The following is a 23,707-nucleotide window of genomic DNA, read 5'->3' as shown; positions in this document are numbered from 1 at the left end:
GAGCTTCAAGCTACTCTATCAGTACCCCATAATGATAATCAACTTTTGGCTCCATTGCTGGCCTTTGCCTACGACTAACTTTTATTTCACTTATTTCATTTTTATTTGACTTATTCAAATCAAACACTGCCCATCTCTCCATTCAGTCGTGCCCAAAATTTTTGTTGCTAAGTGAGATGTTTTTTAAGCAAGTTTTGCTCCATTTTTACCACTTTCCTTCTCACAGTTGTTTAGTGAATCCCTGCAGTTGTTAAATTAGTCACACGGTTGTTAAGTGAATCTGGCTTCCTGATTGATTTTGCTTGTCAGAAGGTTGCAAAAGGGGATCACATGACCCCGGAATACTGCAACCGTCATAAGTATGAACCAGTTGCCATCTTGTTCACATGACTGTGGGGATTCTGCAACGGTCTTAAATTTGAAAAACAATCCTAATCATTTTTTTCACTGCTGTTGTAACTCTGAAGAGTCACTCCGTGAACTCATCTTACGACCATACTTGAGTCAAAAATTACAGTCATGCCAGTCACTAAGCATGTCACCACCAGCCAATGTTATGGTCTTTTTTGCAGCTCTTGTTAAATTAAAGCAGGCGTTCTTAAATGAACACAGTGGTCTTTAAACAAATCCATTGCCCACAATGGGTGTTTTTTTGCTGAAAACCAGTTCTTGGCAAAAAAAAATAATAATTATAAATTGTGGTCAGCTGTCCACGGAACACTGTAAATGGTCATAAATGCAGACTTTGTGCCCAAAACGCGATCATGTGACTACAAGGGGAGGTGGCCATTGAAATTTTGAATCCTTATTGGAAGGAATCCTGGGAGGCCTGTCATAACTGTGAATGGTCGCTAAGTGAACGGTCGTAAGTGGAGAGTACCTGTAGGTCTGCATTCAGGAAAAGTAGAAATCAGACCTCACTTATTTTATGAGGAAAAATTAACATGGTTGTGTGGAAACGTGTAGATCTATCACTAAAACACCCAAAGGACCTTATTGTGATACTGGTATTAGCACCAGGACATTGTAAGTGTGGGTGGGGGAAAGAGAAAGACACAACTGAACAAAAAGAGCTGTAATCTACTACAGGGAGTTCTCGACTTATGACCACAATTGTGTCCAAAATTTCCACTGCTAAGCTGTTAAGTGAATTTTGCTCCATTTTGCGAGCTTTCTTGCCACATTCACTAAGGGAATCAATGCAGCTGTTAAGCGAGTAACCCAGTTGTTAAGTGAATACAACTTCCCCATTGACTCTGCTTGTCAAAAGGTCACAAAAGGAGATCATGTGACCCCGGGACGCTGCCAAGCACCCGAAGTTGGATCATGTGACCGTGGGGAAGTTGCAACGGTTGTAAGTGTGAAAAACAGTCCTTAAATCCCTTTATTCAGGACCGTTGTAACTCGGAACGGTTGTAAGTCGAGGACTATCTGTATTTTAATTCCATGGGTTGATACATTTCGAGGCAGGACGTTCAGCTCTTCGATAGCGACACGATCGGCGACAAAAACCACACGACAAGACAGAGCAAGGCATCATGCGGCAGCATCCCGTTGTTATGTCAGCCGGTGCTTACAAAAACCACACTCGACGTTTTAAGTGGCATGCGTCAAAAACACAGACATAATTCACGGGATTCGCACACTTACAGGGTGATGATGGATAGTTCAGCCATCCTGCAAGAATGCTGGTTAGTCCTCTCGGACTTACAGTAGCATTTCTGAACGCAGCTGCTGAGTGTGGGACGAGGTCAGCCCAAAAAAAAAAAAAAAAGGAAAAATAAAAACACAAAACAAAACACAAAATAAACAAAAAAAAATTTGCTTTCCCCCCCCCCCCCACAGCTCCTCTCCAGGTTCATCAGATCAAGGACTAGCAGTCCGTCCAATTTAAACATCCTCCTCAAAACCCGATCGATTTAATGAATCAATAAAACTGATCAGCAGAATGGCCCAGAGGCAAAAGCAATGCAGAAAGTGTGAGAAAAGCAAGATGTAATGTTGTGTGGCGCTACAACACAAGCAGACCATGTCAAGCAGATGGAACAAACCATGATTGCAGGTGATAAAAGTGTCCAGATCTTAAGCAACAGTGGTGGTGGTGGTGGTGGGTGGTGGGGGAAACGCATAAATAGGAAGAAAAGATGGGAGAGAATTTTGCTGAAGTTTCAGTGTAGAAAAAAGCCACAACTGTAACAGATAGTCCTCAACTTACAACAATTCATTTAGTGACCTTGCAAAGTAACAACGGCACTGAAAAAAGGGACTTATGATCGTTTTTCAGAGTGACAACCTTTGCAGCATCCCCACAGTCATGTGATCAAAATTCAGACCCTCGGCAACTGGTTCATACTTATGACCGTTGCTGTGTCCCGGGGCCAACTGATCCCCTTTTGCGACCTTCTGATAAGCAAAGTCAATGGGGAAACCAGATTCACTTAAGAACCAGGTTACTAACTTATCAGCTTCAGTGATTCACTTAACAACTGTGGCAAGAAATGTCGTAAAATGGGACAAAGCTCACTTAACAAATTTTCACTTAACAACATAAATGCTGGGCTCAGTTGTGGTTGTAAGTTGAGAACTACATGTATTTATGACGTTGCAGTTTCACAGGATCACGTGACCCCCCCGTTTTGCAACCTTCTGACAAGCAAAACCAACATGGAAGCCAGATTCACTTAACAACCGTGCAGTGATTCATTTTATAAACGGTGGCAAGAAAAGTAAAAAAAAAAAAAATGGAGCAAAATTCACTTAGCCGATGTTTCACTTAGCAACAGAAATTTTTGGCTCAATTGTAGTCGTAAGTCGAGGACTATCTGCATTGCTGTTAAGCATTCAAAGGAAGTCATGGAAGCAAATATAGGAATATTCCTAAATGTTCATGAAAACTCGGAATGCATGAGATTTAGGTTCAAGAAGCCCCAATGATGTCAGCTTTGCAAGGTAGACCAGACTGGAAAAACAACTAGATGAGGTAATTCTATTTTACAGCTAGTCTTCGACTTACGACCATTCTTTTAGCAACCATTCGGAGTTACAACAGCCCTGACCTCGGACCATTTTTCACACTTACATGGTCACAGGATCAAAATTCAAACACTTGGCAACTGGTTCATATTTATTTTGAAATTCCCGAGCTATGCTGACTGGGAAATTCTGGGAACTGAGGCCCACAAGTCTTAAATTTGCCAAATTTGGAGATCCCTGCTTTGGTGGGTAGGATGAAGGTACAAAGTGGGAACAAGATACCAAGAAAATGACATTTTCCTTTTATTTCTTCTGCTTGGGGAAGGTTTCGGTGTTTTAGCCTTGTTTTGGAAATGCACTGGCCTTTTCTGAAGGTTGGATGAGAGGGGTTTTTTTGCCAAAGAAACCGCAAAGAATTCTATATTCCATATTCTGCAACAGCACTACTGAAATCTGACTAATTTGACAACTGCAAAATAGCTCAGGGATATTTATTGCCCCTCCCTGACTTAAATTCCCAGGTGTGGTGAAGATGCTGGGCTACAACTGAGTTTCAAATCAAAATTAACTTAACATTTAGCTATGAGCCAAGAGTGAGCTGCAGCTGCCAATTCCCCAATGCAGTCGTAGGCTGTATCAATAGAAGGATAGCATAAGATCTTGAGAACTGGTAGTACAGCTTTATACTGGAAAGAGCACACTCAGAATACTGCATCCAATTTTGATCACCATGATATAAAAAAGATGTGGAGACTCTAGAAAGAGTGCAGAGAAGAGCAACAAAGATGATCAGGGGGCTGGAGGCTAAAACCTATAAAGAACGGTTGCAGGAATTGGGTATGTCTAGTTTAATGAAAAGAAGGAATAGGTGACATGATAGCAGTCTTCCAATATTTGAGGGGCTGCCACAAGGAAAAAGGGGGTCAATCTATTCTCCAAAGCACCTAAAGGCAGGACAAGAAGCAACGGATAAAAACTGAACAAAGAGAGAAGCAACCTAGAATAAAAGAGAAACTTCCTGACGGTGAAAACAATTAATCAGTCAAGTGGTTTGTCTCCTGAATTTGTGGATGCTCCAATATTAGAGGTTTTTAAGAAGAGATTGGACAATCATTTGTCTGGAATGGTATTGGGTCTCCTGCAAGAGCAGGGGGTTGGACTAGAAGACCTCCAAGGTCCCTTCTAACTCTGTCATTCTGTTATTATTCTGGTCTATCCCTGCAGCTCTTCAAGAAGAGATTGGACAATCATTTGTCCAAAACAGTAAGGGGTTGGACTAGAAGATCTCCAAGGTCCCTTACATTTTTTGTTAGTCTCTAATTCTGTAAAACATTCTCCATGGAGACCGGTTTCTCTATCAACAAGCTTCTGCACGGCTCCAAATGTTACCTTTCTACCTATTTTTCTGCTATGGTTCATTGCTGATGACAAACCATTAAACCTGACATTTAGAGGAAATAAGGCTGAGAGCTGGCAATTTGCCCTAATGGAAATCATCCATCAAAATCGCAAGGGCAGAAAAAGCGAAGCCTTGCTTATAAAATATTGAATTAGGAATTGTAAACTACATCCGCCCAACAGGAGGAAAAGAGTCATCAAACATATACAGGGAGTCCTCGACTTACAACAGTTCATTTAGTGACCGTTTGAAGTTATACCGGCACTGAAAAAAGTGACTTAGGTCCATTTTTCACACTTACAACCATTACAGCATCCCCACGGACATGTGATCAAAATTCAGACACTTGGCAATTGATTTGTATTTAAGCCGGTTGCTGTATCCTGGGGTCACATCATCCCTTTTGCAAACTTCTGATAAGCAAAGTCAATGAGGAAGCCAGATTCACTTAACAACCGTGTGATTAATTTAACGACTGCTGTGATTCGCTTAACAACTGTGGCAAGAAAGGGCAAAATTCACTTAACAAAATTCACTTAGCAACAGAAATTTGGGGCTCAATTGTTAAGTCAAGGACTATCTGTACCGAAGTATCAGAAATAATAAATTCTTACATTTTTATGCCATGGTAGCCATTAATTCAGCATTCATAAAATCTCAAAAACATTCTGATAGTGTACTGCCTTGTTGGTTTTCACTTCTGTTCTGTTATTCTGAATGGTTCAAAGAATTGAAGGTTCATTTCTAGACCGGTACTTTGACTTTCTTTTAATTAATTCACCAGAATCAATTAACTGCGGTAGAATAGCAATTGAGGAAATGGTTTAAATAATTTAGGATAAAGCGTTCAACTGATTGGTATGGATTTTATTCCTAGAATTTCTGAAGGAGGCAGCTGTGTTTTTACTTAAAAAAATATATCCTTCATCTTAAAATGAAATTTTAAATAGTTTATGTGTCTTCCGAATCTCATCATTTTTGAGGAGGGGTGTTTTAAAGAACCAAATGACTTGCAGCACAAATGGCCGGCCTAAAATGATCATATTTTAGACACATTATAATATGAAAATATATTTCTCTGGAGAAGTCTCTGATGCTGGGGATGATTGAAGGGAACAAAACATCGGAAGAACAGAGTTGGAAGGGACCTTGGAGGTCTTCTAGTCCAACCCTTGCTCAAGCAGGAGACGCTATACTATTCTGGACCAGTGTTTCTCAACCTTGGAAGCTTGAAGATGGGTGGACTTCAACTCCCAGAATCCCCCAGCCAGCAGCGCTGGCTGGGGGATTCTGGGAGTTGAAGTCCACCCATCTTCAAGCTTCCAAGGTTGAGAAACACTGTTCTGGACAAATGATTGGTTGTCCAATCTCTTCTTAAAAGCCTCCAGTGATGGAGCATCCACAACTTTTGAAAGTAAATTGTTCCACTGGTTAATTGTTCCCACTGATAGGAAATTTCTCTTTAGTTCTAGGTTGCTTCTCTCCTTGATGTCCCGAAGGTGCTTTTTGAAGAGGCAACTGGACTTTCTTTGTTTTTCCTTGAAGATGTTTCACTTCTCACCTAAGAAGCTTCTTCAGTTCTGTTCTCCCTAGACATCTCTCCTTGATAAACTTCCACCATTACTTTTTGTTGTGTCCTCGGGTGCTTTGGAGAATAGAAAAGGAGAATGACCAGCAATAAAGTGGATGGGGGGTGGGGGCACCACTAGAAGACATGAAGGAGCAGACTGGAGACAAATCGTCATGGAGAAAAATTACTGTGTGATTATTAAGGAGTGGACATCAACTTGATGCTTCAATTTAGCCAATCAGTGAATCAATGTGAATATTCATCTCACTTGAGAAGTCCATGTTTGGAAGGGTGGTAGGAAAAGAGTAGAAGATGATGACCAGCAACAAGGTGGATGGGCATAATAATGTATCCTTTAAACTTCCACCCATTACTTCTTGTCCTGTCCTCATGTGCTTTGGAGAATAGAAGAAGAGAAGAAGAGATTGACTAGCAGCAAGTAGAAGTGGGTACCATTAAAAGACTTGAAGGACCAGGTTGATGACAATCCATAAAGTTCATGATGTTTGGAAGGGGGGAAGGAAACAGAAGAAGAGGATGACCAGCAACAAGGTAGATGGACACAGCAGTGACCTCTGCACCAGGGGTGAAATCCAGCAGGTTCTGACAGGTTCTGGAGAACTGGTAGCGGAAATTTTGAGTAGTTCAGAGAACCGGCAAATACCACCGCTGGCTGGCCCCAGAGGTGGGGTAGGAATGGGGATTTTGCAGTATCCTTCCCCTGCCATGCCCACCAAGCCATATCACTCCCACCAAGCCATGCCCACAGAACTGGTAGTAAAAAAATTTGGATTTCACCACTTTTAAGATCTGAAGAACCAGGTCATGAAAAGATCCTCTGGAGAACATCTACGTATTGGGTTGCTAAGAGCCTGGTGGCTCAGCAGACTGATAGCATTGTGATTAACACCAGCTGTCTGTAATTACTGTAAGTTTGAATCTCACCAGGCTCAAGGTTGACTCAGCCTTCCATCCTTTCTAAGGTAGGTAAATTGAGGACCCAGTTTGTGCGGGCAATAAGCTGACTTTGTATAAATATACAAAAAGTATGAAGGCTATTGCTTAACACATTGTAAGCCGCCCTGAGTCTCTGGAGAAGGGCGGCATATAAATCAAATTTTTTAAAAAATATTGACTTGATGACACATAAATCAATCAAATAAGGAACTAACACTATTGTGAAACAGAGTCACTGATGGGGACTTTCCAACTGCAGTTGTGACCACCAAGATAGAAGAAGAAGAAAAAGCAAGGGCTCATTCTGATATTTAATAAAGCTCCATTTATTTGGTCTTAACTTGGTCATCAAGCTCTTCTTCTTACATGACCTTCCCAACTAGCAAGCCCTGAGGATATCAAGTACAGGTAGTCCTCGACTTACAACCACAATTGAACCCGAATTTTCTGTGGCTATGGGAGGCCGTTCTTGAGTTTTGCCCCTTGTTATGACCTTTCTTGCCACAGTTGTTAAGTGAATAACTGTGGTTGTTAAGTTAGTCACACGGTTGTTCAGTGAATCTCACGCACCCATCCCAATTGACTTTGTTTGTCAGAAGGTCACAAGAGGGGATTCTCATGACACTGCAGCTGTCATAAATGCATGTTGCCAGGAGTCTGGATTTTAATCACAGGGCCACAATATTGCTTTAACAGTCGTAAGTATGAAAAACGGTCATGTCATTTTTTTTCAATGCCATTGTAACCTCGAACAGTCACTAATATGAATGGTTACAAGTCGAGGACTACACGACTCACATGTCCATTTGGGGCCAGGGGTCTTGTTTTTTCCTACTCCAAATGCTGCTCTTTCAAAAAAAATTGTTTCTCCCCCCCCTCCTAAAATTCTGTCGTTTGATGCAAACTGATAAGGAAGAATCTTCCTTCCCACAAGCAAGATGTGTAACCAACAACGTAAGGTATGATTGATGCTTGCAATTACTGTTGATTTTATTTATGGCCAAACAAAACTCTGGGTCCCTGGTGCTCTCTGAGCTTGACTGTTTTCTTGTGAACGTTTCATGACTCAACTAGGTAATATCATCAGTGTTATAAGGAAATGAGATTTGCTTTCTCCCCTGCTTCTAGTACTGATGATGTTACCTAGCTGGGTCATGAAACATTTGCAATAAAATAATCAAACTCAGAGAACACCAAGGACCCCACATTTCTTTCCCTCCTCCTCTCTTCTCCACAAACCCCTCTCTCTTCTAGCACGGATGTTATTATCCAGTTGGGTAATGAAATGTCTGCAAGAAAACTACCAAGCTCAAAGAACACCAATGACCTCACAGTTTTCTTCTTCTTCTTCTTCTTCTTCTTCTTCTTCTTCTTCTTCTTCTTCTTCTTCTTCTTCTTCTTCTTCTTCTTCTTCTTCTTCTTCTTCTTCTTCTTCTTCTTCTTCTTCTTCTCCTTCTCCTTCTTTCTCCTTCTCCTCCCCCCTCTCCTTCTCCTTCTCCTTCTCCTCCTCCTCCTTCCTCTTCTTCTTCTTCTTCTTCTTCTTCTTCTTCTTCTTCTTCTTCTTCTTCTTCTTCTTCTTCTTCTTCTTCTTCTTCTTCTTCTTCTTCTTCTTCTTCTCCTTCTTCCTCCTTCTCCTTCTCCTTCTCCTCCCCCCTGTCCTCCTCCTCCTCTCCTCCTCCTCCTCCTTCTTCTTCCTCTTCCTCGTCCTCCTCCTCGTCCTCCTCCTCCTCGTCGTCCTCCTCCTCCTCCTCCTCCTCCTCCTCCTCCTCCTCCTCCTATCCCCATTCCCTTCTAACACTGATGATGTTCCCTAGTTGGGTCATGTAATGTCTGCAAGAAAATTGCCAAACTCACATATCACTGAAAACTCACCAGTTTAACCCCAAGCTGCAAATATTCTCTTCTAAAGAATACTTGAACCCTTTATTTTTCCTACAGGTATCTCATAGATCAAAATTGTGGTGTTTTGAACATTTCTCAGTATACTTACAAGTAGATGCTGGATTCGTTGCCCCCAATATCTGGAGATTGGAGTTTCTGAACCAAGATAATGATGATGCCCACGAAAAGCAAAAAATTGATCTTGGAAACAGGGGAAAAGAAAGAAGAAATGGATCAGTCAATGATAAAGTAATTGGTGTCTTCCAATTAAAATAGCAAATTATTCTCTGCCTAGTAAACTCAATTTTTCTGCAATCCACTCTTTGAAAGCTAATGAAATAAAATGTCAGAATATCTGCAGCATCCTTAATGTGCGAAACAATCATTATTTTCTAAGGTATTCTACATAGAGGTAGTCCTTGACTTATAACAATTCATTTAGTGACCATTCATAGTTACAATGGCAGTGAAAAAAGGGACTTACAACCAGTCCTCACAATTATGACTGTTGCAACATCCCCATGGTCACGAGATCAAAATTCAGACACTTGGCAACTGACTCATATTTATGACGGTTGCAGTTTCCGGGATCATGTGATTCCCTTATGCAACTTTTTGACAAACAAAGTCAATGGGGAAGTCAGATTCACTTAACAACAGTGTTACTAATTTAACAACTGCAGTGATTCACTTAACAACTGTGACAACAAAGGTTGTAAAATGGGGTAAAACTCATTTAACAACTTTCTCAGTAAACAACAGAAATTCTGGGCCCAATTGTGGTTGTAAGTCGAGGACTACCTATACTCCATGTCAGCATATTCAGTTTTCTCCTGCCTAATAGTCAAGAATTAAAATGAAAATACTGTTTCAAGGACTATCTACAATTCTTTGCAAACATCTCTAAATTTTGCAATTAGTTGGGGCCCTACTAATCGTCAAACTACATTCAGAAAAGTCATACTTAATTGAGTATACTTCTATACCCAAATTAAGCCTGGTATAATTTTTCCAACCATTGGTGTTGTTTTTTTCTGAGGTCAAAAAGGCCCAACTTGTCTCATGCGTGAATGTGTACAGTCTTATTTCCAGCTACATCAAATAAGCTGACCCCCTCTTCTCTGTGATAGCACCTCAAAAATTGGAAGACTGCTCTCATGTCACTCCTGGTCCTTCTCTTCATTAAACTAACTAGACATTCCCAGTTCCCACAATCATTAATTGCATGTTTCAGCCTCCAGACCCCTAATCATCTTCATTGCTCTTCTCTGCATACTTTCTATGGTCTCAACCAGAGGTGGGTTTCAGCAGGTTCTGACCAGTTCTGAAGAACCGCTAGTGGAAATTTTGAGTAGTTTGGAGAACCGGTAGTAAAAATTCTGACTGGCTCCACTCCCATCTATTATCAGCTTCCCGAGTCGCAGCTGATCGTGAGGAAATGGGGATTTTCCAGTAACCTTCCCCTGGATTGGGGTGGGAATGGAGATTTTACAGTATTCTTCCCCTGCCACGCCCACCAAGCCATGCCCACCAAGCCATGCCACACCCACAGAACTGGGTGTAAAAAATTTTGAAACCCATCACGTCTTTTTGGGATTGTGGTGACCAGAATTGGATGCAGTATTCCAAGCGTAGTCTTACCAGTGTGGTATAAAGTCACACCGTAGGTTTTAATCTTACTTAATTTTGGATTCATGCTGAGCTGTGGCCAATGGCTGGACCATCCTTACATGCTAATGGACTTACCATTATGGACGCCACAACTGGACCTTTGATTACCCACCATAAAGCAGTGTTGTCATTCATGTCCCAACAGCTGATGGGAAAAGAAGAAGGAAAGTCAAGAGGATTTAGGAATAAAATTGAAATTGCCTGCCCAAAACAAATACAGGTAGCCCTTGATTTACAACCATTCATTTTGTGATTGTTCAAAGTTGCAAGGGCCCTGGAAAAAAAGTGACTTATGAATAGTCCTCACACTTACAACGGTTGCAGCATTTCCCATGGTCATATGATCAAAATTTGGGTGCTTGGCGTGTATTTGTGATTGTAACATCCTGGGGTCATGTAATTACCATTTGTGACCTCTCAGCTTCCCACAAGCAAAGTCAATGGTGGAAGCCAGAGTTGCTTAACGGGCATGTGATTCACTTAACAACCATGGCAAAATAGATTGTAAAATCAGGCATGACTTAACAACTGCTTTGCTTAGCAATGGAAATTCTGGTCTCAGTTGTGGCCGTAAATTGAGGACTACCTGTATTTCTTATAGGAAACTTAACCTTTATTCTTTGAAGGCTCACCTGAATCTTAGATACAGAATTAACTAAATTCTTTTAATATTAATTAAAACTCAGTTAATTCAAAATACAGATTTTATGGATTCCTTTCCTACTCATTTGTTTTATTATGCATCTGCTTCCTGGCTTCATAAAGAAGCAAAAAGAATCACTTAGAAAAAGCAAAATGATCACTCAACAGCGGTATCCAGATTACATGTTACAGATAGTCCTCAATTTACGACTGGTCGCTTTGCAACCATTCAAAGTTACGTCCTCCCTAGAGCTATCTACGAGCTGGTTTCAGAGTTATCAACGCATGGTCACATGATTGCATTTTGGCCCACATGTATGACTATTTGCAATCACATGACCTCCATTTATGACATTTTTTTTTTGCAGAAACCGATGTTTAATTCCGATTTCTTGAAAAACAAACAAACAATGGATTCACTTAATGACTGTGCCGTTCGCTTATTGATGATTCAAAAATAGTGTGCTGCTCCACGACTGATGATTGCCACAAATTACAGCCATAATTCCAAACTCAATTATGGTCATAAGTCGAGGACTACCTGTATTCTGTATCTCTCTTTCTTACACACAAACACACACAGACACCATGTTGACACTAAAGTGGAGGGATTAACGAAGATGTCACAATCGTTTGATTAACCAGAATTAATGGGAATTGTGCAATCTTGACGACCCCAAAGCCTGAAGGACACTGTGCAAAACTTTGCCAGGGGTGACCCGCAACGATGCCAAGGAAGAGGTGTGCCATGCCACCTACCCAATGTCATCAAAGTGAAGCCGAAGGACTGCCCAGACTGTGACACAAATGGTTGGAGTTCCTGGAGAAGAGAAGAAGAAAGTTTGATGGAACCTGGGACAATTGGAAATTTACCACTCAAAACCGGAATTTAGGTCGCCGTTCACTGGCCTAATAACGATCATTGTTGATATTATTACTTACACATGGTGGACCAGGCAGGTTTGACTGGATCTGCTTCTTTGGAGTAATGGATCCTTCTCAAGGATCTACCATAGCTACAGATAATGTAACGGCTAGCACAGGTTGTCCTCAACTTTTAATAACTGCCTTGCTTAGCTATGGAAATTCCCACCCAATTGTGGCCATAAATTGAGAACTACCCAGATAGTAATGAATCTGCAATCCCCACTCAGTTCCAGCACTCATAATGTAACCTAGCTGGGTCATGAAACGTTTGCTCAGAACCCACCAAGGACTCCACAGATGTCCTCCTCCTCTCTGCAAACCCCTCTCCCTTCTAGCCCTGATGCTGCTACCTAGTAGGGACCACCAAGCTCAGAGAACACCAAGGACCCCACAGTCCTCCTCCTCCTCCATCATCATTCCACAACTGCACCCTCCTTTCTAGCACTGATGATGTTCCCTAGTTGGTTTATGAAACATCTGCAAGGAAACCACCAAGTTCAGACAGCACCAAGGACCTAACAGTTGAATCCTCAGTTACACATATTCTCTTCTGCTAGAAGCACTTACCCCAGCCAATGATAGTGTACCAGTAGAAATATCTCCTCTCTGGAAAGAAGGTTTCCACAAGTAACGTAAAGAGGTACAGCCCCTCAATAAAAAGCCAGAAATAGTTGGACATCACACAGTAGTGGAAGAAGACCATCACTGCTTTGCATTCCACCTGTGGAGGACAACCACCATATTAGCTTTTCCCTCAGATGAATAACTGCCATCTGTTAGACCAGGGGTCTCCAAACTTGGGAACTTTAAGACTTCCTCTGCCAGGTTGTGGACTTCAACTCCCAGAATTCCTCAGTCAGCAGGACTGGTTGAAGTAGTCTGGGAGTTGAAGTCCACAGGTCTTAAACTTGCCAGGTTTGGAGACGCCTGTGCTAGACTATCTCTCTTCTACCATTTCTGGGCAGGATCTGTGCAAAATACTCATGATGAAACTATCAAGCCATCAAACAGTTGTTGGTTGGCAAAGGGCTGTATTAAGGACAGTTCCTTGAAGTTCTTTGAGATATCCATCACAAACTTTCTTCTACCTGCAGAAGACAGCCAAGGAGTTCAGCCCTCTGTACCTGACCAAGTCATGGTCTTCTACCCTGAACTACATCTTCCATGGTTCCCAGTTAGAATCCATGCTACCCAGGAAGAGGAAGCTGTAGCCCTACCTATCTGGTTAGAGAAGGCAGCTCTATTGTGAGATATAATTGATGTTCTTCAACAATTATAAAATAGATCACTCAGAATCAACTATGTCCAGCAGGGTGACATGAATTCCAAAATTATAAAGGGTTAGAAGGGACCTTGGAGGTTTTCTAATCCAGCCATCTACTCAGGCAGGAGACCCTATACTATTCCAGACAAATGGTTGTCCAGTCTCTTCTTAAAAACCTCCAGTGTTGGAGCACCCACAATTTATGGAGGCAAACTGTTGCACTGATTAATTGTTCTCACTGTCAGGAAATTGCTCCTTAATTTAGGTTGCTTCTCTCCTTGATTAGTTTCCACCCATTATTCCTTGTCCTGTCTTCAGCTACTTTGAAGAATAGATGGACCCCCGTTTTCTTTGTGGCAACCCCTCAAATATTGGAAGATTACTATCATGTCATGTTATCTTGTTAAACTAGACATAACCAACTCCTGCAATTATTCTTCATACATTTTAGCCTCCAATTCCTAATCTCATGGCAACCAAAATTCCCAAGTGTGGTCCTACTAAGGCATTATAAAGTGGTACTAACACTTTATGTACTCTTGAAACTATCCTTCTGTTGATGCAGCCGAGGTCTGCGCTGGCTTTTTGGCAGTTGCCATACACCGCTGGTTCATACTTAAATGGTTGTCTACTCGGACACCTAGAACCCTGTCACAGTTGAGCAACTGGGATTAAAAGAGGTCACTTTTCTGCTGTCCTACACTGGCTGCCAGTAATGGTTAGGACAATACCATATACCATCCATCCAATATGAATTATATAGTGAAAATGTTATCTGTCCTATTACTTATTTCCTTAATTTCTTATGACTATAACTTGTTGTATCTCATGTATCATCATTGTATCAACAATGATGTTGGTTGCTTTTATTTAGTATCATATTATGTTTTATGTTGACTGCTTTAGTAGCCTATGACTATCACTGAGTGTTGTCTCTAGAATTTATGATGATTGTATTTTATCATTATGATTATCACCTGTTGCTTATATGTACACTGATCACTTCCAGAAACAAATTCCTTATGTGTGTCCATTCACACTTGGATAATAAAGATCTTTCTTTCTTTCTTTCTTTCTTTCTTTCTTTCTTTCTTTTTCTTTCATCCATCCATCTGCTATATTATTTCTCACTATCACCCTATCTGCCTGCCTGCCTGTCTGTCTGTCCGTCCATCCATCCATCATCTATCTCTCTCTCTCTATTATCTATCACTATTATCTATCTATCTATCTATCTATCTATCTATCTATCTATCTATGCATTCATCCATCCATCCATCTCTATCTATCTATCTATCTATCTATCTATCTATCTATCTATCTATCATCTATCTATCTACCTATCTACCTACCTTCTATCATCTACCTACCTACCTACCTTCTATCATCTATCTATCTATCTATCTATCTATCTATCTATCTATCTATCTACCTACCTACCTACCTACCTACCTACCTACCTATCTACCTACCTATCTACCTTCTATCATCTATCTCTATCTATCTCTATCTATCTCTATCTATCTATCTACCTACCTACGTTCTATCAATCTATCTACCTACCTACCTATCTACCTACCTTCTATGATCTATCTATCTATCTATCTATCTATCTATCTATCTATCTATCTACCTACCTACCTACCTACCTACCTTCTATCATCCATCTATCTATCTACCTACCTACCTACCTACCTACCTACCTACCTACCTTCTATCATCTACCTACCTACCTATCTACCTACCTACCTTCTATCATCTATCTATCTATCTATCTATCTATCTATCTATCTATCTACCTACCTACCTACCTACCTTCTATCATCTATCTCTATCTATCTATCTCTATCTATCTACCTACCTACGTTCTGTCAAAATATCTACCTACCTACCTATCTACCTACCTTCTATCATCTATCTATCTATCTATCTATCTATCTATCTATCTATCTATCTATCTATCTATCTACCTACCTACCTACCTACCTACCTACCTACCTTCTATCATCTATCTATCTCTATCTATCTCTATCTATCTACCTACCTACCTACCTACGTTCTATCAATCTATCTACCTACCTACCCATCTACCTATCTTCTATCATCTATCTATATCTACCTACCTACCTACTTTCTATCATCTATCTATCTATCTATCTATCTATCTATCTATCTATCTATATCTATCTATCTACCTACCTACCTACCTTCTATCATCTATCTCTATCTATCTATCTATCTATCTATCTATCTATCTATCTATCTATCTATCTATCATCTACCTACCTACCTACCTACCTTCTATCATCTATCTATCTACCTACCTACCTACCTTCTATCATCTATCTACCTACCTACCTTCTATCATCTATCATCTATCTCTATCTATCATCTACCTACCTACCTACCTACCTACCTACCTACCTACCTACCTACCTACCTACTATCATCTATCTATCTATCTATCTATCTATCTATCTATCTATCTATCTATCTATCTTTATCTATCTATCTATCGTGTTTCCCCGAAAATAAGATCCTGCCATGTGCTCAAAAGCCCAATTGGACTTATTATCAGAGGATGTCTTATTTTAGGGGAAACAGGGTATCTATCCATCTATCTATCTAAAATTTAGTAGCTACAACAATAAAGTGCACAATGGGCCAAAACATGCAGTTGTTGTTGTTGATTGACTGGAGAGTGGTGGCTCTCGTGCATGAGGTGATCTACCCTATGATTGGTTGCTGTGAGTATGAAGGGGGCGTTTCCCTTTTTTCCCGCCTTTTTTCTTTTGTGTGTTCTGTATGTTGTTAATTTTACCTCATGATGTCCCTGTGTACCTGATTACCTTGTCTGCTGTAAATATAAATGTTAAATGCATCTATTTATATTAAAAAAACAAAACAAAATGAGTTTGTGTCAGTGTTTCTGATTTCGTCTGGACAGCTGCCACACAGTTTCTTGACACAAGGCCTAGTTCTGGCCAGAGGGCCTCAGGTTTCTGCAGAGAAGAGTCCAAAATTGTCAACATGGCCGCCGCAACCATATTTACTGGACCTTTCCAAGAGAGTTGGCAAAAATCAGACACAAGATTCTCTAAAATACCAGCAGCCTCGGCCTCTCGGCATGATTTACCGTCGAAATAAAACAATGATTGCTGTCTTGTTCAGCATACAGGACCCCATCTTTAATGAAGACGGATATGGCACGCAGAATGAATGAAACAAAAAGATTCATGTGAATAAAATTCCGGGTGCAATGCAGTTTCCTAAGAGGAAAGAAAAAGAAAAAGGATTTTAAGAAACGGGGAAGAAAGATGGTGTTACGTTTGCAAAGCATTCTCCGTGCTGTCTTCCTATGTCTATGGGTGGACTACAATTGACTCCAAAATTTCTGTTGCTAAGCGAGACACTGGTTAAGTGAGCTTGGCCCCAATTTACGACCTTTCTTGCCACAGTTGTTAAGTGAATCACTGCCGTTGTTAAGTTGGTAGCATGGTTGTTCAGTGAATCTTGGCTTTGCTTGCCAGAAGGTCCCAAAGGACCTTGGGACACAGCAACTGTCATAACTTTGAGTCAATTGCCAAGCATCTGAATTTTGGTCACATGATCATGAGGGTGCTGCAGTGGCCGTAAGAGTGAAAAACGGCCATAAGTCACTTTTTTTCAGTGCCATTGTAACTTCGAAAGGTCACTAAATGAAGGGTTGTAAGTTGAGGACTATTTGTACTTCATTGGCTTAAGTCTTGTCAGATAACTGTTTTAAACATAGATCGTCCTTGATCATTTATTGATGACATGTCATAAATATCAAACATGTGAATATATCAAACACACCATCCTCCTCCTGTTTTCCCTACAACAACAATACTGTGAAGTGGGTTGGGGTCAGAGAGAGGGACTGGTCCAGCGTCAACCAATTGGCTTTCATGCCTAAGTGGGACTAGAACTCCCTGTCTCCTGGTGATTGGCCCAAAGTCACCCAGCCACTTTCATTTCTAAGGCGAGACTAGAACTCACTATCTCCTGGTGATAGGCCCCGAGTACACCAGCTTGACTTCATACCTAAGGTGGAACTAGAACTCACTGTTTCTTGGTGAGTGGCCCAAAGTTACCCAGCTGGTTTTAATGTCTAAAACAAAAACTAGAACTCACTATTTCCTAATGATTGACCCAAAGTCACACAGGTGGCTTTCATGACTAAGGCAGTACTAGAACTCACCATCTCCCAATACCCCAGCTAGTTTTCATATCAAAGGTGGAACTAGAATTCCCTATCACCTGATGATTGGCCCAGCTGGCATTCACCGCTAAGGCAGGACTTGAACTCATCATCTCCTGGTTTCTAGCCTGGTGCCTGAACCAACAGACTGTCACACCTGATCAGAGAACCTAATCCAGTCAAAACAACTTTTTGTGACAACTCACCTGAAACGGCACAAGATCACCATGGCGGTGGTGAGCGAAACGAGGGATGTGCTGTAGCCAACTGTATACAAAGCCTTGACAGACAGGTAGTAGTAAGCCTGTAAATCAAAGTTAGAGTTAATTTTGAGGAAAGATTAGAAGTTCAAGTGACTTGGTTTTCACTTTCTTTGTCCAAGAGTCCAAATTCATTCCTTTCATAAGTATACAGATAGTCCTCAGTTTATGACCATTCACTCAGCAGCCCAGGACTACCATGACTCACAGAGACAACCCATGTTCTGCATAAGACTGCAACAGGGAGAGCCTGGATTGCATGGCTGCCTTGCTTAATGACAGCAATAACTTAAGGATTGCAATTCTGGACTCAGTTTGTGGCCATAAATCGAGGATTACCTGTATATCTGATTTAAAATCCCAAATGGAGCAGCTTGTACAAAGCACTCCATTCTGATGAAAGATTCCAGTCAAAAGATACAGATAGTCCCCGACTTACGACTGCAATTGAGGTCCACATTAATACACGAGACAGTTGCTAAGTGAGTTTTGCTCCATCTTACAACCTTTCTTGCCACAATTGTTAAGTGAATCAGTGCAATTGTTAAGTTAGTCACAGGGCTGGGAAGTGAATCTGGCTTCCCCATTGACTTTGCTTGTCAGAAGGTCGCAAAAGAGGATCCCGTGATCCTGGGACACTCTACATGAGCAACAGTTCATTTAGTGACCAATTGAAGTTACAAGGGCACTGAAAAAAGTGATTTATGAGCGTTTTTCACACTCGTGACCGATGCAGCATCCCTGATTTAAATTTGCTTGACAACCGACCCATATTTATTTATTTTTTTTATTGCAAAAGTTTTACAATTACATTTTCACCCCTTTTTTCACCCCCCCTCCCCAAACTTCCCATCCTCCCTAACCCTCCCTAACCCTCCCCCCCCAGACTTCCCTATTATGTACTCATAACTAATAACACTGATATATAAGCTTGAACCCATCCCTCCCCCTGTATAATTTTTCCTCTTTGTCTCTTTACATTAAAATATTTCTAATACATTATTTTCAAATAAAAGCTATTTGATACTTTCTAGTTTGGTATTTGTTCTGAACATATTTATGACGATTGCTGTATCCTGGGGTTATATGATCACCTTTTGTGACCTTCTAACCAGCCGAAAGCCAGATTCACTTAACAATTGTTTAATTTAACAGCTGCGGTGATTCACATAACAACTATAGCAAGAAAGGTTGTAAAATGGGGTAAAACTCACAACCGTCTCGCTTAACAAAAGAACTTTGGGGCTCAATTGTGATCATAAATCAAGGACTACGTGCACTTAGGCATAAATAGATATTAATCTAGCTTTCCAGCTCGATTTGTTAAGATTTATGGGTGGCAATCATTTCATATCAGCTTACCTGGCCATTCCATGTGTCATTGTCATCAAATCCGCAGGCATCGTAATAATGTGGGAATGGTTCAGACCAGCCTTCCTGGGTGCAGTTCCTGCTGACCAATTTAAAATCCATGGATCCATCTGCTGGTTGGGGGAAAAAAATGAAATAGAACATTTTTAGAAAAATTAGTAAATTAGACATGGAACTTTTTAGAGCAGAGATGTCCATGCTTGGTGACTTTAATACTGGTGGTCTCCCACTCCCAGAATTCCCAGCCAGACAAGCTTGGAGACCCTTGTTTTAAAGAAAGAGAGAAAACAATTTCAAGAAAAAAAAATGGCTTTTTTTTTTGGCTTGGCTTGGCTTGGCTTGGCTTGGCTTGGCTCTGGTGGCCTACACTGCAAGGTTGTTTGCAAATCCATCCCTAGATGGATTCAAGTTCAGTGGGATCACTTGGTCAATGCAGGAAGTGCTTGAGGGGGGAAAATGTTGATTCAAAGAACTCAGAATTGCAGGTCACGTGATCAAAATTTGGAGGATTGGCAACAGGATGGTATTTTCGACAGTTGCAACATCCTGGGTCATGTGATTGCTATTATCACTTCCCAGTGGACTTTGGACAAGCGAATTCAGTAAGTGAAACAGGATTCGCTTAGAAACCACTGTTAAAAGGTCATAAAAGTGGACGTGACTCACTTAACATCACTTAGCAAAGGATGTTCTAGTCCCGTGATGGTGAACCTATGGCACGCGTGCCACAGGTGGCACGTGTAGCCATATCTGCGGGCATGCGAGCCGTTGCCCTAGCTCAGCTCCCTGATTTTCAGCTGGCCCCGCCCCGCCCACTCCTCCCCTCCTAAGAGTCTCCACACGGCCTGTTTTGGATACCAGGTGACAGGGCTCGCGCAGAGGCTCTGGGAAGGCATTTTCGGCCTCCAGAGGGCCTCTGTGGGATGGGGAAGGCAGTTTTCACCCTCCCCAGGCTCCAGGAAAGATTCTGGAGCCTGGGGAGGGTGAAAAACAGGCCTTCCGGGCCCACCAGAAGTCAGGAAACGGGCCATTTCCGGCCTCCGGAGGGATTCTAGGGGGGGCAGAGAAGGCTGTTTTCACCCTCCCCAGGCTCCAAGAAAGCCTCTTGGGAGGACGAAAAACGGGATAACTGGAAGTCTGAAAATGGGCCATTTCCTGCCCAAAATGAGGCGCGGGGGGGCCCCCTCCAAAATGGGGTGCGGGGGGTCATGTGCGCATGTGCAGGGGAGCGCAGAGTGGTTGCGCGCACATGCATGGGGGGGGCAGAACGCCGGGGGGGCATTGAATTAGGGTATGGACACACGCACGCATGACCCCTGACCCCTGAGCTTCCCCCGCTTTTGGCACGCAAGGGCAAAAAGGTTAGCCATCACTGTTCTAGTCTGAATTGTAGTCATATGTCAAGGACTATGCAAAACATGCCAAGTAATAATTTGAGAAGCAAATTATTGGTCTAGTTTGGCCTCACAGTTAAAACACTAGGCTAGAAACCAGGAGATGGTGAGTTCTAGTCCCACCTTAGGCATGAAACCCAACTAGATGACTTTGGGCTATTCACCAGGAGACGGTGAGTTCTAGTCCTGCCTCGGGCATGAAGAATTTTTATCTAAATTTTAGATATTGCTTTCCTGATCATTTCTAATACTGAGGGTCTACTTCTCAAATGGTCACTTTGCGCCAAACCTTAACTCTCAGCCCAACGCACCTCACAGGGTTGTTGTTGCAGAGAAAATAGGGGGAGGAAGACATATTAGGCATTGAGCGACTTACGAAGTAATACAGATGGGATTAAAGAATCTAATAAAATGAAATTCAGTATATAACATTGGGCATGGCTCACTTAACAACCACGTCGCTTAGCAGTGGAAGCTCTCCTCTCAATTTTGGTCGTAAGTTGAGGTTTTCACCTCCGCTAAATCTTAGAGGTGCCAGGATGAAATAAATCACCTCCATTTCTTACCTAGAAGTTGCTCTGGATTGTCAAACATTTCAAGCTCTCCTACAAAAAAAAGAAAAGAAGTTGAAATCTACTTTAGAACTGAAACAGGTAGTCCTCGACTTACAACAGTTCATTCAGCGACCATTCAAAGTTACACTGAAAAAAAGTGACTTATGACCATTTTTCGCACTTAACAATCATTGCAGCATAACCATGTGATCAAAATTCAGACGCTTGGCAACTGAGTCACATTTATGACGGTTGCAGTGTCCCGGGATCATGTGATCCCTTTTTACGACCATCAAATTCAATGGGGAAGCCAGATTCACTTCACTGAACAACAAAAGAGTCACTTAACAACTGTGGTTAGAAAGGTAAAATGGGGAAAAATTCACTTAACAAATGGCTTGCTTAGCAACGGAAATTTTGGGCTCAGTTGTGGTCGTAAGTTGAGAACTACCTGTATGTCCCGTTCTCGACCTATCTAAGTGGAGAATAGATATAAGCCTTACCTGGTTGCGCATACGCCATGGTGTTCAGATCCCAGCCTGGTCGACACAAAAAAAGAAAAAGAAGTTAAAGAAGATAGTTAACTCTTACAACAAAAATATATATTATTTCATTATTACATTACCACTTTTCATTTTCCTCCCTTGTATGAAATTTTTGTACTTATTACGGTATATCTTCCTAAATTCCCCCTTTCTACAGTATTCAGGATCTTAGTTGCGTACAAGCAGAGGTACATGCATTTGGAACAGAACAGAACAGTACAGAACAGAACAATAGAACTGGAAGGGACCTTGGAGGTCTTCTAGTCCAACCCCCTGCTGAGACAGGAAATCCTATCCCATTTCAGATAAATTTTTGTCCAATATCTTCTTAAAATCTTCCAGTCCTGGAAGTTTAATTAATTTAATTAATCAGAATGAAGCTGGAAGGGACCTTGATGGGCTTCTGTCTTTTATAAATGTAATACAAATAATCCTTGACTTAGAACCATTCATTTAGCAAACATCTGAAATTATAACAGCACTAAAAATAGTGATTCCTCATACTTATGACCATCTTAGCTTCCTTGCCGTCACAAGATCAACATTGGGATGCTTGGCACTTGGGAAAGCATTTATGACAGTCGTAGCACCCAGAGTTACGCGATCGCCATTTGCAACTTTCCCAGCTGGCTTCCCGCAAGCAAAGCCAATGGGGGAAGCTGGATTCGCTTAACGACTATATGATTCACCTAACAATCATGGTGATTCACTTAGTACTTGGGCAAAAAAGGTTGTAAAACCAGGCACGAATCACTTAACCACTGCCTCACTTAGCCATGGAGGTTTTGGTATCAATTGTGGTCATAAGTAGAGGACTACCATTTTTTTCTGGAAAAATAAATAAATAAATAAGGAAAACCCACTCAGAAAAAAAAAAAGCACCTCAAACACATTGAGGGCTGGTTATAACCATCATTTGTTCAATGCTGTTGTAACTTACAACGGTCACTGAATGAATAGTCGTATGTCAAGGACTACCTGGATCTCAGCTCATTTGGTCACCTGCAGCACTGGCTGTTCTTTCCTTTTCATCCCATTTTCGGCCCATATCAGGTTTAAAGGTAAAGGTAAAGGTTCCCCTCACACATGCGTGGTAGTTGTTCCCGACTCTAGGGGGCGGTGCTCATCTTCATTTCAAAGCCGAAAGAGCCAGCGCTGTCTGAAGACGTCTCCGTGATCATGTGGCCGGCATGACTCAATGCCAAAGGCGCACGGAATGCTGTTACCTTCCCATCAAAGGGGATCCCCATTTTTCTACTTGCATTGTTTACGTGCTTTCGAACTGCTAGGTTGGCAGAAGCTGGGACGAGTAGGGAGCTCACCCCATTACGCGGCACTAGGGATTCGAACCGCTGAACTGGCGACCTTTCTATCGACAAGCTCAGTGTCCTAGCCACTGAGCCACCGCATCCCTATATCAGGTTTATTCATGGTCTAAATTCCACTTCTGTTCTATGAAACAGCCAGACATCTATTTGCAAGTAGTCCTCGACTTACAACTACAATTGAGTCCTCGACTTACGACTACAATTGAGCCCCAAATATCTGTTGCTAAACGAGACAGTTGTTAAGTGAATTTTGCCCCCGGTTTTACAACCTTCCTTGCTTATAATTGTTAAGTGAATCACTGCAGTTGTAAAAGTTAGAAACACGGTTGTTTAACCAAATCTGGCTTCCCCGTTGACTTAGCTTGTCAGAAGGTCACAAAAGTGGATCGCGTGACACTCCCCCCCCAGGACACTGCGACCGTCATAAATATGAGTCAGTTACTATGTGTCTTAATTCTGATCACATGGCCATGGGGAGGCTTCAAAAGTCATGTGAAAAATGGTCATAAGTCGCTTTTTTTCAGTGACATTGTAACTTTGAAAGCAGGGGTGAAATGCACCTGGTTTGGACCGGATCGCCCGATCCGGTAGCGATGGAGGCGGGTGGTTCGGAGAACCGGTAGCAAAAATCCCTGCCTCCCCATTGCCCAGCTGAGCCGCGCGATCATCAGAGGCTTTTTTTTTTATTTTTAAAAGCATTTTTTCTACAACCTCTTTGGCCGAAAAAAAGTAAAAAAAAAAAAAAGCCT

The 23,707-nt window shown here is 41.6% G+C and overlaps 1 protein-coding gene across 12 annotated transcripts in view; it reads right to left on the bottom strand.

Annotated features, from left to right (window-relative positions):
• ADCYAP1R1 (ADCYAP receptor type I) overlaps window positions 1-23,707 on the bottom strand; it is a 108,307-nt gene that overhangs the window by 17,566 nt on the left and 67,034 nt on the right. For 4 of the 12 annotated variants that reach the window (XM_087893123.1, XM_060683159.2, XM_060683168.2 and 1 more), the window contains exons 5-14: window positions 21,589-21,624; window positions 21,098-21,136; window positions 19,129-19,250; window positions 17,713-17,810; window positions 16,421-16,553; window positions 12,588-12,741; window positions 11,853-11,913; window positions 10,527-10,596; window positions 8,890-8,981; window positions 1,651-1,734 (exon numbers count right to left, since the gene is read on the bottom strand). In XM_087893123.1, the coding sequence (XP_087749249.1) occupies window positions 1,651-1,734; window positions 8,890-8,981; window positions 10,527-10,596; window positions 11,853-11,913; window positions 12,588-12,741; window positions 16,421-16,553; window positions 17,713-17,810; window positions 19,129-19,250; window positions 21,098-21,136; window positions 21,589-21,624 (889 nt within the window). The remainder of the gene's footprint in view (window positions 1-1,650; window positions 1,735-8,889; window positions 8,982-10,526; window positions 10,597-11,852; window positions 11,914-12,587; window positions 12,742-16,420; window positions 16,554-17,712; window positions 17,811-19,128; window positions 19,251-21,097; window positions 21,137-21,588; window positions 21,625-23,707) is intronic. The other 8 variants (XM_087893126.1, XM_060683160.2, XM_087893124.1 and 5 more) reach the window with 4 other exon arrangements.

Source organism: Pantherophis guttatus, chromosome 4, assembly GCF_059756535.1.
Source record: "Pantherophis guttatus breed Tessera chromosome 4, ASM5975653v1, whole genome shotgun sequence".
NCBI lineage: Eukaryota > Metazoa > Chordata > Lepidosauria > Squamata > Colubridae > Pantherophis > Pantherophis guttatus.
This window is presented reverse-complemented; position numbering and strand designations above follow the sequence as displayed.